The following is a 13,507-nucleotide window of genomic DNA, read 5'->3' as shown; positions in this document are numbered from 1 at the left end:
CTAGGAAAAAAGTGTGAGGAGGTATTTGTTTTAAATCGTGGGACTTCTTTTTGTTTTTGTCCATTTATCATTTTGAAAAGCAGCACTTGCTCAGCCAACATAGCTTGGTGGTTGAGCATCAACCTATGAACCAGGAGGTCACTGTTCGATTCCCCATCAGGGCACATGCCCAGGTTGCCGGCTTGATCCCTACCCAGTGGTGGGGTATGCAGGAGGCAGCTGATCAATGACTCTCAACATTGATGTTTCTCTCTCTCCCTCTCCCTTCCTCTCGCTGAAATGAATAAAAACATTTTTTTTTTTTTTTAAATTTTTGAAGCAGCACTTAAATGTAAGAAAAATGTAAACAATATCAAAATAGTAGAAAATGAAAACTATTTCATCCCTGCTTCTTGTCTCACTACTCTAAAGAGAAACTGATAACCATGTGGTGGAATCTTCCAGGAAGCCTCTAAGGATTATGTACATAGACTTTTTAAACAATGGGACTATACTGTAGACTCTTTATGACACTTGGATTTTTCATATGACACTTTATCTGGGACAATTTCTGCTTCAGTACCTAGGATCTACCTCATTATTTTTCACAGCTTCAAAGTATGCTGTTATATAGATACGCTATTGTATTTAGCCCACACCTATGTGGATTGTTCCTAATCTTTTGGTGTTAAACTGTGCTGGACACATGTCTTGGCACATCTGTAGGAATATTTCTCTAGGCAAGATTTTTAGCAGTGCAATTGTTGGGACTCACATTTTACAAAGACGACTGCTACTATAGTGTGGAAAGTGAGTTCGAAGAGAGGAGGAGCAGAGGCAGGAAAAATGGTGCGAGTACTCTCGCCAATAGAGGGCCCCACATGAACACAGTTCCCTGGGTTTCACCTTACCTGACCAGAGCCTTCTTCAGAGGAGAGGTTGGGGTTATTTATTCATTCACCACTCCTTCCCAGAGCGCTCATTCTGGGCTGTTGGCCTTGAAGGCTGTTGTCTCCAGCCTTTCATAGACGCCTTCAAGCCCTGCATCTAGTTTGCTTTGCTCCCCAACAGGTTTCCAACTTGTGAAATGTGCAGGAGATTAACACCTTTCCTGCCATCTTATCCTGTCCTTAACTGTCAGTCCAAGAATCCCTGCAGATGCCTCCAGCAGCTATAGCTGCTGAATCCTCTGCCAGCTGTTCTGGGGACCTAGAAGAGCAGCTTTCCATGCAGGACCAGTATCCAAGGGCAAGAGGGGGAAATATATCCTCCAGTGTGACCTTTCACCTCCCAGTTCAGGGTGGCTTGGGCCCTCTGAAGTTGGCCCTGAGGAACCACAACACACTTGGGTCTGAGTGGCCAGCAGCTTATCACATCTGATGACCCATCCTTCAGTGGTTCCTCCTGAAGTCTGGATTTATGGGAGTCAAATGGATTTCACTTAGGAGGGGCTTCCGCTTCAGTTCAGAACATGGAGAGCCGGCTACCCCTCTTTAGGGGAAGGCAGTTTTTATGGCATTGAAAAGTTCTCTTACTAGTTCCCCACACACCCACCCACCCACCCACCGAGTCCTTTGTAAGGGGAGTGGGGGAACAGAGAATGCCTGTAGCCTCCTGCTCACATTCCTAGACACCGACTCACTTTGCCCCGCCACTGCTGGAACAGCAGAGCTGTGTGAAATGTCAAGAGGAGTTATGCTCATAGGCTCCCTGGCCCCAGTCTCTTTGTGGCTTGCATTTTCTTCCATCTGCATTCTGTTCATCAGATGGAAATCAGAGGGTGCAATTAGAAGGTAATTTGCTAGTTCCAGACTTAATTTGGCCCCCCCCTTCTTGCCTGATAGAATTACAGGGGAACATAATAGATTTTTGGTGAGAAATAGTTAGCTCTGTGGCTGGGAGAACTCTTTCCAGTTGGGCAGCCCTTTCAGTGTCCTGTGCATTGTTTCCCCCTTCTATGCTGCTCCACCTCTTCTCCTGTGTGGCCCCCAGGCCAGCATCTTGAACCCCTCAGGGCCAGCTCAAGAAGTTTAAACTCAACTTGAGACGCAAGGAAAACAGGGAGCCCCCTGTAACCTCAGAGGGCTGGAAAATGTTGAAGCTGGAAGCTATTTAGAAACCTAGCCAAGGCCCAGACAGAGGCAATGACTTGCTGAAGGCCACATAGCTAGCCCAAAGTGGTAGTAACAATAGTCTTAATGATATTAGCAGCTAACATTTATCAACCCTTAATGTGTTCCAGACTGTGTGCCAAGGGCTTACGTGCAGTGTGTTGTCGTATTCAAACCCAGACAGTCTGGCTGTGGGCCCAAGCTGGGCTCCAGCATAGCAATGGTAGAGTTCAATATAGACAGCCTGGGTTCAAATCCTGGCTTCACCTCTTGGTGACTTACACAACTGAGTGACTTCAGGCAAGCAATTTAAACTCTCTGTGCTTCTGTTCCTTCCTAAGACCCAACACTACTGACTAGTGTGGGTTAAAATTCATATATGTAAGTATTGCGAACATGCTTGGTGCAGAGTAAGCACTTATCCAGTGCTCACTTCCTGCTGTCTCCAGGGCTGGAGTGTGATTCTATGTGACAGTAGATAGATGTGGCTGAGTTTGGCACAAATGCCAAAAGCAGGTCTTCACTATTAGAGACAGTAAACAGAGTGGTTGAGTGCATTGGCTCTAGAGCAGAGATTGGCAAATTGTAGCCCCACTGCCTGTTTTGTATGTCCTGTGATTTTCACATTTTTAAATGGTTGGGGATGCAAAAGAATATTTTGTAGCACATGAAATTCAAATTTCAGTGTCCATGAATAAAGTTCTGTTGGAACACAGCCATTTCCATTTGTTTACGTTTCTATATAGCCACTTTTGTGCTGCAGTGACAGAGTTGAGTAGCTGTGACAGAGTCTGTATTTGTGTAGACCTGCAAAGCCTAAAGTATTTGCTCTCTGGCCTGTTCCAGAAGAAGTGTCCTGCCCTAGTCGGTTTGGCTCAGTGGTTAGAGTATCGACCTGAGGACTGAAGGGTCCCGGGTTGGATTCCAGCCAAGGGTATGTACCTCGGTTGCAGGCTCCATTCCTAACCCAGGTCAGGGTGAGTGCAGGAGGCAATCAATCGATGTGTCTCTCTCGTATCGATGTTTCTCTCTCTCTCCTTCTCTCTCTCTTTCTCCCCCTCCCACTCTCTCTGAAAAACAATGGAAAAAATACCCTAGGGTGAGGATTTAAAAAAAAAAAAGTGTTCTGACTCCTGCTCTAGAATCACACTTACTGATTTGAAGCCCAGCTTCACCACTTATGTCAGGCTAGTGACATAACCCTTCAGAACCCCAGATTCCTCATCCGATGAATAGGGATGATAACATCTACCCCATATATTGGCAATTTGAGTATGATGGATAACAGATGTCGTCCTGGACAGTCTTGTGCAATTGTCTGTCGAGGGGCCTTGGGGCCTAATAGTTAAGGTGTCTGATTCCGAATCAGAAGATTGAGGGTTCAAGTCCCTTCATAGTTGCTGCTAGGCATGTTTTTCTCCCTCTGCTTAAGATTTTCTCCCTCTTGGGACTATGCCCTACTTGTAAGCCCTCTGGCTGTGCCAGCCACCCACCTTCCCACTCCTCAGACAAAGCCCTGCGCCTGCAACCATGGAGCTCAACCATGGGATTCAGGGCCAAAATTGCACCGAGGGTAACCCCCAGGGCACTGCAGGACCAACATAGGCCAGACTACAGGAAGACTGTGAACTCTGAAGCCACTGGCCTCAATTGGCTATGAATTGACTACATGGATTAGAGTTCAGACGAAAAGAACTGTGCCAAACAAGAGAACCAATAGACAAGGGGTGGGGCTGGGGTAGGGTAGAGGAGTTGTCCAGGTGGGTCAAAGGACAGATGCATTTCAAAATATAATAGATTATTGTAATGAAGATGGTTTGGAACTAGTGGTGATGGTCGCACAATATTGTGACTGTAACTAATGCCACTAAATTGTACATTAAGTGGTTATAATGTCAAAGTTAATGTTTTACATATATATGTATATATATTTATATATACTTATATATATATTTACAATAAGATATTTTAAAATAGATGCAGAGAATATAACACAGGGCCTAGAACACATTAAGTGCTCGATAAATGGTAGCTTATAACAGGGTGCAAACACATTCATTGTTATCCCTGTGCACAGTTAGTAGAGGAATGGAAAAAGGCTCCTTTGTAACCCAGTTGCCACCTTTGCCACAGACTTTCCTGTCATGGTGACAGGGTGACTTCAGTGAGGAGGAGTCTGTGCCTGGTGGCAGAAAGCTGGTGTCACTCCCTCAGATTCCACCGTGAGGTCTGGACATGCCCTAGTCTTCTCCATCAGCCTTGCTTTTCCCCTCAATAAGTCCTATAGGCAGGGGGTTTATAAAGGGCTTTTCCAGTGGCTCTGGTTTGGGCGTCCCTGTAGCTGGGGTTCTTCAGGAAGGCCTCCACTCCAGATACCTAGGCCCACGATCCCCACAGGCACCTGGGTCTTGTCCTCCATCATGCCCAATTTTTTCAGTTTGAGAGGTCTGGTTACCATGGACACAGTAAAAGAAGTACCACTGCCCATCAAGGCCGATGGATGGCATTCTGGGAATGAACAAATGAATGAAAGAGAAGGGACAGATGACTTGGGCTCCAGTCCCTGTGCTCTCTCCTACTTGCAGAAGGGCTTTGAGGGAGATGTTTTCCTTTGAGGAGGTAGAATGAAGCTCAGGGGATGAGGGCTCTGGCTCTGGAGTCACATGGGCCTACATTTAAATCCTAGCCCTACCACTGACTAGTTTTTTGGCCTTAAGTAAATTCCCTAATCTCTCTGTACCTCACTTTCCCTATTTATAAAGTGAAGATAATTACCATCTCAGAGAAATAAGAGAGTGCTTATAAAGTACTTGCCACATGGAGAAACATCAAGTGTCAGTTAACACTCTGGGCCTTGTTTCCTAGTCCTCAGCACAGATCTTCCCAGAAAAGGAGTGGCAGCCTCCATTGGCCAGCTCTTGGAGTTGTCCCCAGGCCATGCAGTGGGAAGGGATGAATGGGGAACGTAGCGCCAGGACCAAGTCCATGCCAGAACCCAGAGGGCAGCTCTCTGGACAAGTCTCTCCTGCCAGAGAGCCCCCCCTTTCGGGGGGCGTGGCTTGGCCTGGAACTAGTATCCTGGGCCTTTTCTTCACCTCCAAGCAGCGTTACCATCATTTGAGCAGCTTCTCAGGCTGGGGAAACTTGGGAGCTAATGTGCTCACCCTCTCTCCTGTCCTGCCCTTTCCTGAGCTCAGGGATGGACGCTCAGCCAGCCCTGGTTATTGTCTGCGGCGTCGCTTGCCTACAGCCTCTCTTTAGCCCAGCTCCACCCCTTGCCTGCAAGGTCTGTTTCCTAATAGCTGCTCCAACCACACACCTCGGTTCCGCGAGGAGCCCCTCCTCTTCCTCCCTCCCTCCCTCATCAGGGGTGGGGCTGAAGGGGGAAGGCTAACTTGACAGCAGCGCTTCTTTCTTAGCTAGTCACCGGCCCCTGCCCAAGAATGCCTGTGTGTGTGTAGCCTCCGCAGAGAGGTGGTTCTCCTGGAGTCCCGAGGGCCGCCTGAGCTTCTGAGAACTGGGGAGGAACCATTCCAGCCATGAGTCCCTTTGGGAATCTGTCAGGAGGCAAGTGGCCCGGAGTCCTCATGCCTCTTCAGCTGTTCCGGAGGGAGAGGTGAGCTCTGGGCAGCCGGCCTGCAGCCAGAGGTGCCGGGAGCCCTGGGCCTGTCATGGTGGCCGTCTGCAGCCAGCCCAAGGCACTCCCAGACGGGTTTGCAGCTGAGCTTGTTTATCTGGTGTGGGAAGAAGATGGGGAGTTACTTGTCCATCCCGGCTTACTTCACCTCCAGAGACCCCTTTCGGTGAGTTGGGCTCTGAGTCCCCCTCCCCATCTCCTTTTCTGGCCCCTGGTCCTAAAGGGAGGGCAGAGTCCTCCCTGAATCTGCTTCTCAGATTTCGCTTGTTCTCTTACCATCGGTTCTGTCAGACAGAAACAAGTAGAATCTGTTCCCAAGCAGAACCGGCCTGGTGAAGGCTCCCCACCATGTTCTGGGAATGGTGAGGTGAGGGATCTGCCCAGAAAGAAGCTCCTGGGGAACTTGGGCTCTCCTTCCTTTCCAGACACACCTGGAAGAGCCTCCAAAAGATGCTGCTGACCTGCCTGCTCTTGATGTTACTCCTTCCGGGGGAAGAGCACAAATAGTGTGCTGTTCTTTTAGCTCTCACATATCTTACCTGCAGGCTGTGCTGCCTGCCCAGGAATTTGTCCCAACAAGCAGGATGGACAGGTTTTGCCAAACACCATGGGAGCTGACAGGATCTGGGTGTGGGCAGCCTGGTATACAGTAGGCATTCTTAATGGCAAGCACATTTGCCTCTGGCCTTTAAGGGCTTCTGAGCTCCCAGGTGAATACAGTTGCTAAGGAAAGGCCTGGGCAAGTTCTTCTGAGACTGGGACAATTGGCTTTGGAATGTTCCCCAGATGCAAGGGCAGCCCCCATGCATGCCAGGTCCTCAGGTCTGAGTACCTCTGGAGCCCTCTTTCTGTGGATCTTCTCAGAGGGAGGTGTAGAAACTTTCTCACTACCTGCCTTTCTTTGCTCTCTGCCCCACCCCACCTCCAACTGAAACTCCCCAAGGGGTTAGTGGCCCTCGGGGTCCCTCGTTGAATGGAGTCATTCCTGGCTGGGGTGGGGCTTGTTTTCATTCTTTGGGAGCAGCCTGTTGTTCCAAGGGCTGCCTCCCCCTCACCAGTGGTCCTGGTCGACTTCTCCCTTCTGGCTTCCCCAACCCAGCCCCATGCCCAGACCTTGCTTCTGGGATACTAGTCAGGTGGCCAGGCCCTGGGCAGAAAAGCAGAACACCATGTAGTTTTACAGAATTGCTGGACCCTGGTAAAGTGGGAGGCCTCTGGATTTGGGGGCAGGGAAAGGGAACTGGTCCTCAATGCTGACTACCAGGCATCTTGCTAGGCACTATATTGTTTGATCTCTCAACAGCCTAAAGACATTATGTAGCCCCATTTTTCAGATGAAGCAATCAGTTTCAACAGAGTTAGCATGTGAAGTCTCTCTGCTCAGCCTTTCTGTCTTCTTGAGTTTTTCATGTCTTTCTGAAGGCTGTACTTCCCCCAGGGGTGCTCTAGGTTTGCTTTCCTCTCCCAGCAGAGAGGGCAGAAAAAGAGCCCCCAGAGTTTGCCTGGCATATCAAAGGGATGGCAGAGCAAGATGGCAGAAAAAGAGCCCCCAGAGTTTGCCTGGCATATCAAAGGAATGGCAGAGATTCTTTTCTTAAGAGAGGATGGAAATTGATCTTGATTTTAGGAGGCAGGTTTTACCACGTTGGAAACATGGAATTGAGATGCCAAGTGTTTGAAGTAGCCACTAGTTTAAACCAGGAGCTCATTAATCCCTTTTAATCCTGGAAAGGCACTTTGGGGGAGGGGGTTGTTCCCTTAGAAGCCAGGAATGCTTGCTGGGCCCTTTTTAATGGGGGGTGGAGGGGTGGTGGGCACGGGACATGACCAAATTCTCAGGAGCTAGAGCAGATAATGAACTTTCAACCTGGACCTTTGAGGGCCAGGCTACTGATGCTGCCCTGGTCTTCCTGTCCTTTGTCTTGTTCTGCTCTAGCCCGTCTGAGGAAACTGACAACCCCCACCTCTCCAAGCTCTGTTTGCCCAGCTGGGGGTAGGGGGTGCTGAATGATTGACTCATTGGAGACCCTCTCCCCTCCCCAAAATGGGAAGCTACATTCCTGAAGCCACTTCTGAAGTGATAGCCAGCACATTGGGCTCTGCGCCCCACAGGAGGGACCACCCAGACCCTCTGCTCTCCCAGGTATCAATCTAATCAGTCACCACTGTCACTGCCTGATTAGAAAGCTTCCACAGTCAACCCCCTCCTTCATTACAGGGTGTCCTCAAGGGCTGATCTCTAACCAGGTGCCTATCCCTTCCCTGGGCCCCAGTTTTCTCCTCTGCAAAGCATAGGGGCTGGACTTCGTAGGCTCCTGATCATGACGCTTGCCAGATTCTGTGGAACAAATTATGTCCTTGACCCCAGGCCTCTGGGGGAGTACAGAGTCTACAGGACTTCTGAGGCTGTGGTTGCAACGAAAGTGATGAAACCAGATTCCATGGGGATATGATGAGGTGTGACAGCCTCAAGGGAGGGAAGAGGGAGCAGAGAATGAAGAAAGTAATTTCTGCACCCTGGCAGGTGGCGCTCAGCAGAGTGCACTGTCTTCCTCTGCCAGTGCCACTCATGTCAGGGGTGAGATGCAATTACAAGTGTGTTCCCAATAAAAAAACACCTCAAATTGGAATTTACAAAAGAGGTATATTAAGGAGTGACTTCTTTCTAACATCTTTAGAGGATTTTTTTTAATCCTCACCCAAGGATTTTTCCCCCCATTGATTTCAGAAAGAGCGGAAGGGATAGAGGGAGGGAGAGGAAGAAACATTGAATGGTAGTCTCCCACATGCACCCCAACCTAGGCCAGGGATTGAACCTGCAACCCAGGTACGTGCCCTGATCAGGAATCGAGCTCGCGACCTTCCGATGCATGGGACAATGCTCTAACCCCCTGAACCACACCAGCTGGGCTAGAGGATTTTTTAAATAGAATTTCCCTTAATGTTCAACATTGATTTAATGTGTTGGTTTACGCATTGTCTTCTGAAGAAAACAAGTGCATCTTTGTATTCTAAAGCAACCCATGTTTAAAGGGAAAATTATTCTTAACGCTGCCCAGCTTAACAGTAACTTTTGGCAGCTGCCTTAGGTCCTCTGGGATTCTTTTTCTCCTCATCTGAAGAATGAAGGTCTTGGATCAGGTAAATGGTTTCCAACTCCGCAACTCATGTGGCTTCTTGGAGACACACAAGCTCTTTTCCATTTTTTCGAAATAACAGACACTCTACCCTTAACTGCAGTACAACTGCACAAATTACTTGAAACTACAGGCTTCCTGGCTTTTTGTTGGAACTGAATCAATGCACTCTGGTAACACTTATTTCTTGCTGACCAGAGGCTTGTTATGTGTTTAATTTTTTAAAAATAGGATAACAACATATTCCATAATTATTACAGCTTAATTGACAGCCTGTCTCAATCTACAGGGTCTACAGGAAGGAGGAGTAATAATGGGATTTTTGGTGGTAGGAAACAGGGCTCTGATAGAACAGTCTTTAGGCCCCTGTTATATCCCCCGCCCCCCCCCCCTTGGCCCTGCAGTCAAGTTGGCATCCCATCCCCAGTCATGACACTGTGAGGCTGAGCATCAGCCAGGCCTTTACTGGGACATGGGAGAGCTTGTTCTTTAACCTGTGTAAAATACACTGTAATAATGACTGTTTGGTTCCATTACCACATAAGGTTGAAAATTTACCTGTAAACATTTGGCCTGAATAATCTTCATGTGAATGAGGACTGGGTCTGTCATATTTCACTTGGCATTTCCCAGCATAGTACCTGATTGGTTTTGCACATCCAAGATGCACAGTAACTATTTCCTAATTGATATGGACTGATTAGAATCTATTGATTTTTCTAATTGGTTAGATAAATAATTAATTTTAGGATCTTCTCTACTCACAGAAATCTGGTTCTGGGCCAAGAAGCAGGTCTATATTGCTTGGACATGGGAGGAAAAGGAGTCTGTCTCCTTTCGCCCTTGGTGTTCTCAAATTAAAGAGGAGAGGGAGGGACCCTGGCCCTTGAGACTCAGTTGGTTAAACAAAGGTTCCATCCAGGTCAGGGGCTCAATCCCCAGTAGGGGGAGTGCAGGAGGTAGCTGATTGATGTTTCTCTTTCTCTCTCCCGGTTCCTCTTTCTCTTCAATCAAGAAAAATATATTTGCGGGGGAAAAAAGGCCCTCGCCAGTGGTTAGTGTCACCCTGTGCCCCACAGAGTCATGGGTTTGATTCCCTGTCAAGGGCACATACCTGGATTGTGAGTTCAATCCCCTGATGGGGGAGCGTTGGGAGGAGCAGCTGATTGGCGTGTCTCTCTCACATTGATGTTTCTCTCTCTCTTTCCTTCCCCATCTCTTCCTCCCTATCTCTCCCTCCCACTCTCTCTAAAAATCAATGGGAAAAATATCCTTGGGTGAGGATTAACCAAAAAAAAAAAAAAAAGGGAGGGAGGGAGGGAAATGAATACTTACTGGGCATCTGCTTTGGGCCAGGATCATGTTAGGCATTTGTACATAATTTAATTCTCATAACCCCATGAGATTTTATCATCACCAGTGTACAAATGAGGAAACAGGCTCAGTTATGAACTAACTGGCTTAAAGAAGGAACATGGACCCTGGTCTTAAGAGTTATTTGTGAGAATCGTAACTGATTATCTTTTTTTTAAACCGGTGTGTTCCCTGCTGACTCAATAGACCTCAGTTTAGTTCTGAGCTGCCCACTAAACTGACTGCCAGGGTTTGGTTCACTTGGTGGCTACCCAGGCCCTCTGTAGTGCTTTAGAAGAGGAGTTTTAGAGATCACCCTCAATGCATGTGGGCCTCTCAGTGCTCTCCCCTGGCTGGAGGATTTCAGTTCTGTTCACTCTGGCTGCTCAGAAGAGTGAAGTGACTGATGCCTTGGCCCTGGGTTCAGGATACCACCACATCCAAGCTGGATGCCCTGGGGCCTGCAGCTAGGGCAGATTTTGACTTCTTGAAATTTTCAAAAATTGAAAGCTGGGTGAAAAAACACAACCTTGGGTTTAGGAAGAATACATTGTTGCCAGGGCCTCTGAAAATACGAGGTGGGATTTTTTTTATTTTTTGAGTTGCACCTTACATCTCCAGAGTGTGTTTTAGATTCTTAAAAGGGCAGAGACTGCTGAGGAACATAATGCTGTAGACTAAGTGAAGGAGGAGAATCTTGCCATTTAACATGAGTACTTGGGCTTAAGGAAAAGCCTTACAAAGTGTTACCACTAAAGGGACTTGAGCTCTTGGGGCTTCAGCCTCTTATTTTCACAGATGCAAATCCTGAGGCCCAGCTTAGTATATGTGCTGCCTTACTGGGGAAATGTAGCACAGTGGAAATGGCCTCATAGCCAACACATAGGTTCAGATTCCAGCTCCATCATGTATTAGAGGACCTGCAGAAGTGACCTGACTCTGTTTTTCAGTCTTCTAGTCTATAAATCAGGGATAATCCTATCACCTTGCAGGGTGTGGTCAGGATTAGAGGTAATATAAGTATATAAGTAAGGCACCTCATAGAGGGCCTAAAATATGGTTGGCATTCAAGTAACAGGTAATAGTAACTGTTGTTAATAATCTAAGCTAGGACTGTAAATCTCCAATGGCAACACCTCCAGTGGCCTAAGAAGCAATTGTGTTCTGTAGCAAAACAGTCTGGGGACCCACAGCCCTCCTATCAGCTGCTCACCTTCCTATTATTCAGAGACACCTGTGGCGACCCACTTTGGCCGTGTTGCTGGCTGTGCCTTTCAAAGGCATTCCTTGACACAGATGTGTGCATTGGTGATGTCTTCTCCAGCCAGGTGTTCTTCCCAGCAGGCTGGCATGTTTCTCTCCTGCATGCCTGCACTCGTTTCTCTCCCTGCTCCCTCTCCTGGGCCTGGCCAGAGCACTTGCAGAAAACAAAAGCAGGATATTGGCAATGGAAAGGAAGACATGTTCTAGTGCTCCTGTGCCCTGCAGCACACATACCATTACAGGGACGTAACAGGGCCCAGGAGCGCAGTTGGGTGCAAATATGTCTGCACCAGCTTTCCTCCACTGAAGCCAAGAGATGGGCAGGGCCTGGTGACCATGAGCCACACGAACCATTGTGCTCCCACCTGGGCTGAAGGTTTTGCCACTCCCACCGTTTCCAGTATAAAAACATTTGCTAATGGCTTACTCTCCCAAGCCCTTTGCTAGGTGCTGAGTCTACCAAGATGAGACACTGTTCCCATCTTCAGGGAGCTCACAATCTAGTAAAGAAGAAAGATGGGTACCCAGGAGCTTTAAGTCGGAAGCTGGGAGGCAAGAAGGAAGCCCCTGCTTCTAATGCTGGCTCTCTGCTACGCACCTCATGGTCATTCAGAACCTCATTTAATTCTACCCTGAAAGCACATGTTGCCATTTTACAAATAAGAAGTGAAGCACCTGCCCAAGATCAGTTAGGTGGTAAATGGTGGCGCTGAGATTTAAACCTTGGGTCATTCAGGGGAAAACATAGATATGCACAGAATTGAGGGGATCTATGGTCTAAACCCCTCATTTTACAAGTGGGAAAACTGAACCCAGAGAGAGAAAGGAGCTTGTCCGAGAGCATGTAGCTTCTAAGAACTTGAGCCCACGTCTTCCAGTTCAGAGTTCATCCAGCACGCCTTTTACAGAGAGGAGTTTGAGCTGCATGCCCAGAAAAGGGTCTTCTCCTCGACCTCCTATAATGAATGCATGGTTTTCAGTCCACCATTCTAGGCACTTCATGTCCATACTCTTGATGCCATACTGAGCTTTCACAACCCTAAAATTCAGCATGCACAGGACAAGTAGAAAATACTGCAGGATAAGGGTGGCTGGTGGCAGAAGCCTCCAGTGTCTGTTAAGTACCTAGGGGAATTGAACACTCCATAAAGAGGGATTCTCAGGATCCTACTTCTCTAGACCTCCCTAGCTCCACAACTTTCTCCCTTCCTTTCTACAGCTGCTTCAAGTCTTTCCTGTCTCCCTCCTCTACCTCCTGCAGTGCTTAAAAATAGTAGCACTCATTGTGGACTCTCACCTTTATTGTTAAAATTAAGCTTTGTTTAGATATTCTCTTTTCCAACTCATTGTAAGTTCTTGGAAGGTGGAGTAGGGGACCTTGTATATTTATCTTTTATATCTGCAGTGCCTAGCAAATTAATAATACACTTGCCTTATCCTTCATAGTTTGCAAAAGGCTTTCCTTAAACATTAACTTATTTAGTTTTCACAGTGGCTCTTTGTAGTTAGATGCTATTGGTCCCATCTTGTCAATGAGGAAAAGCTACTGAGAGTTGTCTAAAGCTATCCAGTTAGTGGCAGTAAGTGTCCAATAATGTGAGCAACCATTATTATCATTTTTCATAGTTAACACTTACTGAGTTCCTACTGAACTAGGTATTTTATATGAACTATGTATACTTTAATACATATGATTTCACTTTCACAGTAGTCCATTTTACAGATGAGGAAACTGGGTCAGAGAAGTGAAATAACTTGCCCAAAATGACATAACTAGTAAGTGGCAGGGTCAGAATTCAAACCAAGAGGCAGCACCTCGCTGAAGCAAGGGTGTGGCCAACGTGGGTGGTGTGAAGCCCTGAAAAGAATAGAGAGTCTGTTAACTAGAAAGAAAGAAGTAGAATGAGCTCAGCAGGCCAGGGAGCTCTTAGCTAGGAGTCTCAGAAATGAGGAGGACCTTGTCTGTGCAGACATGGCCTGAGAACACATACCTGGCCTGACAGGTGGAGCTTTACAACCAGGTGACT

At 47.4% G+C, this 13,507-nt stretch overlaps 1 protein-coding gene across 4 annotated transcripts in view; it reads left to right on the top strand.

The window, feature by feature from the left end:
• LIMK2 (LIM domain kinase 2) overlaps window positions 1-13,507 on the top strand; it is a 53,798-nt gene that overhangs the window by 21,786 nt on the left and 18,505 nt on the right. Inside the window, exons 1-2 of one of the 4 annotated variants that reach the window (XM_016198551.2) lie at window positions 5,828-5,893; window positions 7,664-7,870. The exons of 2 other annotated variants lie outside the window; for them this stretch is intronic. Coding sequence is in view for 1 of the 2 variants with exons in the window: in XM_016198550.2 (XP_016054036.1) it covers window positions 5,841-5,893 (53 nt within the window). In the remaining variant the exon portion in view is untranslated. Of the gene's footprint in view, window positions 1-5,619; window positions 5,894-7,663; window positions 7,871-13,507 lie in introns of those variants that run through there. One more of the 4 variants, XM_016198550.2, reaches the window with a different exon arrangement.

The sequence above is a fragment of the Miniopterus natalensis genome, chromosome 20 (assembly GCF_054644295.1).
Source record: "Miniopterus natalensis isolate mMinNat1 chromosome 20, mMinNat1.hap1, whole genome shotgun sequence".
Lineage (NCBI taxonomy): Eukaryota > Metazoa > Chordata > Mammalia > Chiroptera > Miniopteridae > Miniopterus > Miniopterus natalensis.
This window is presented reverse-complemented; position numbering and strand designations above follow the sequence as displayed.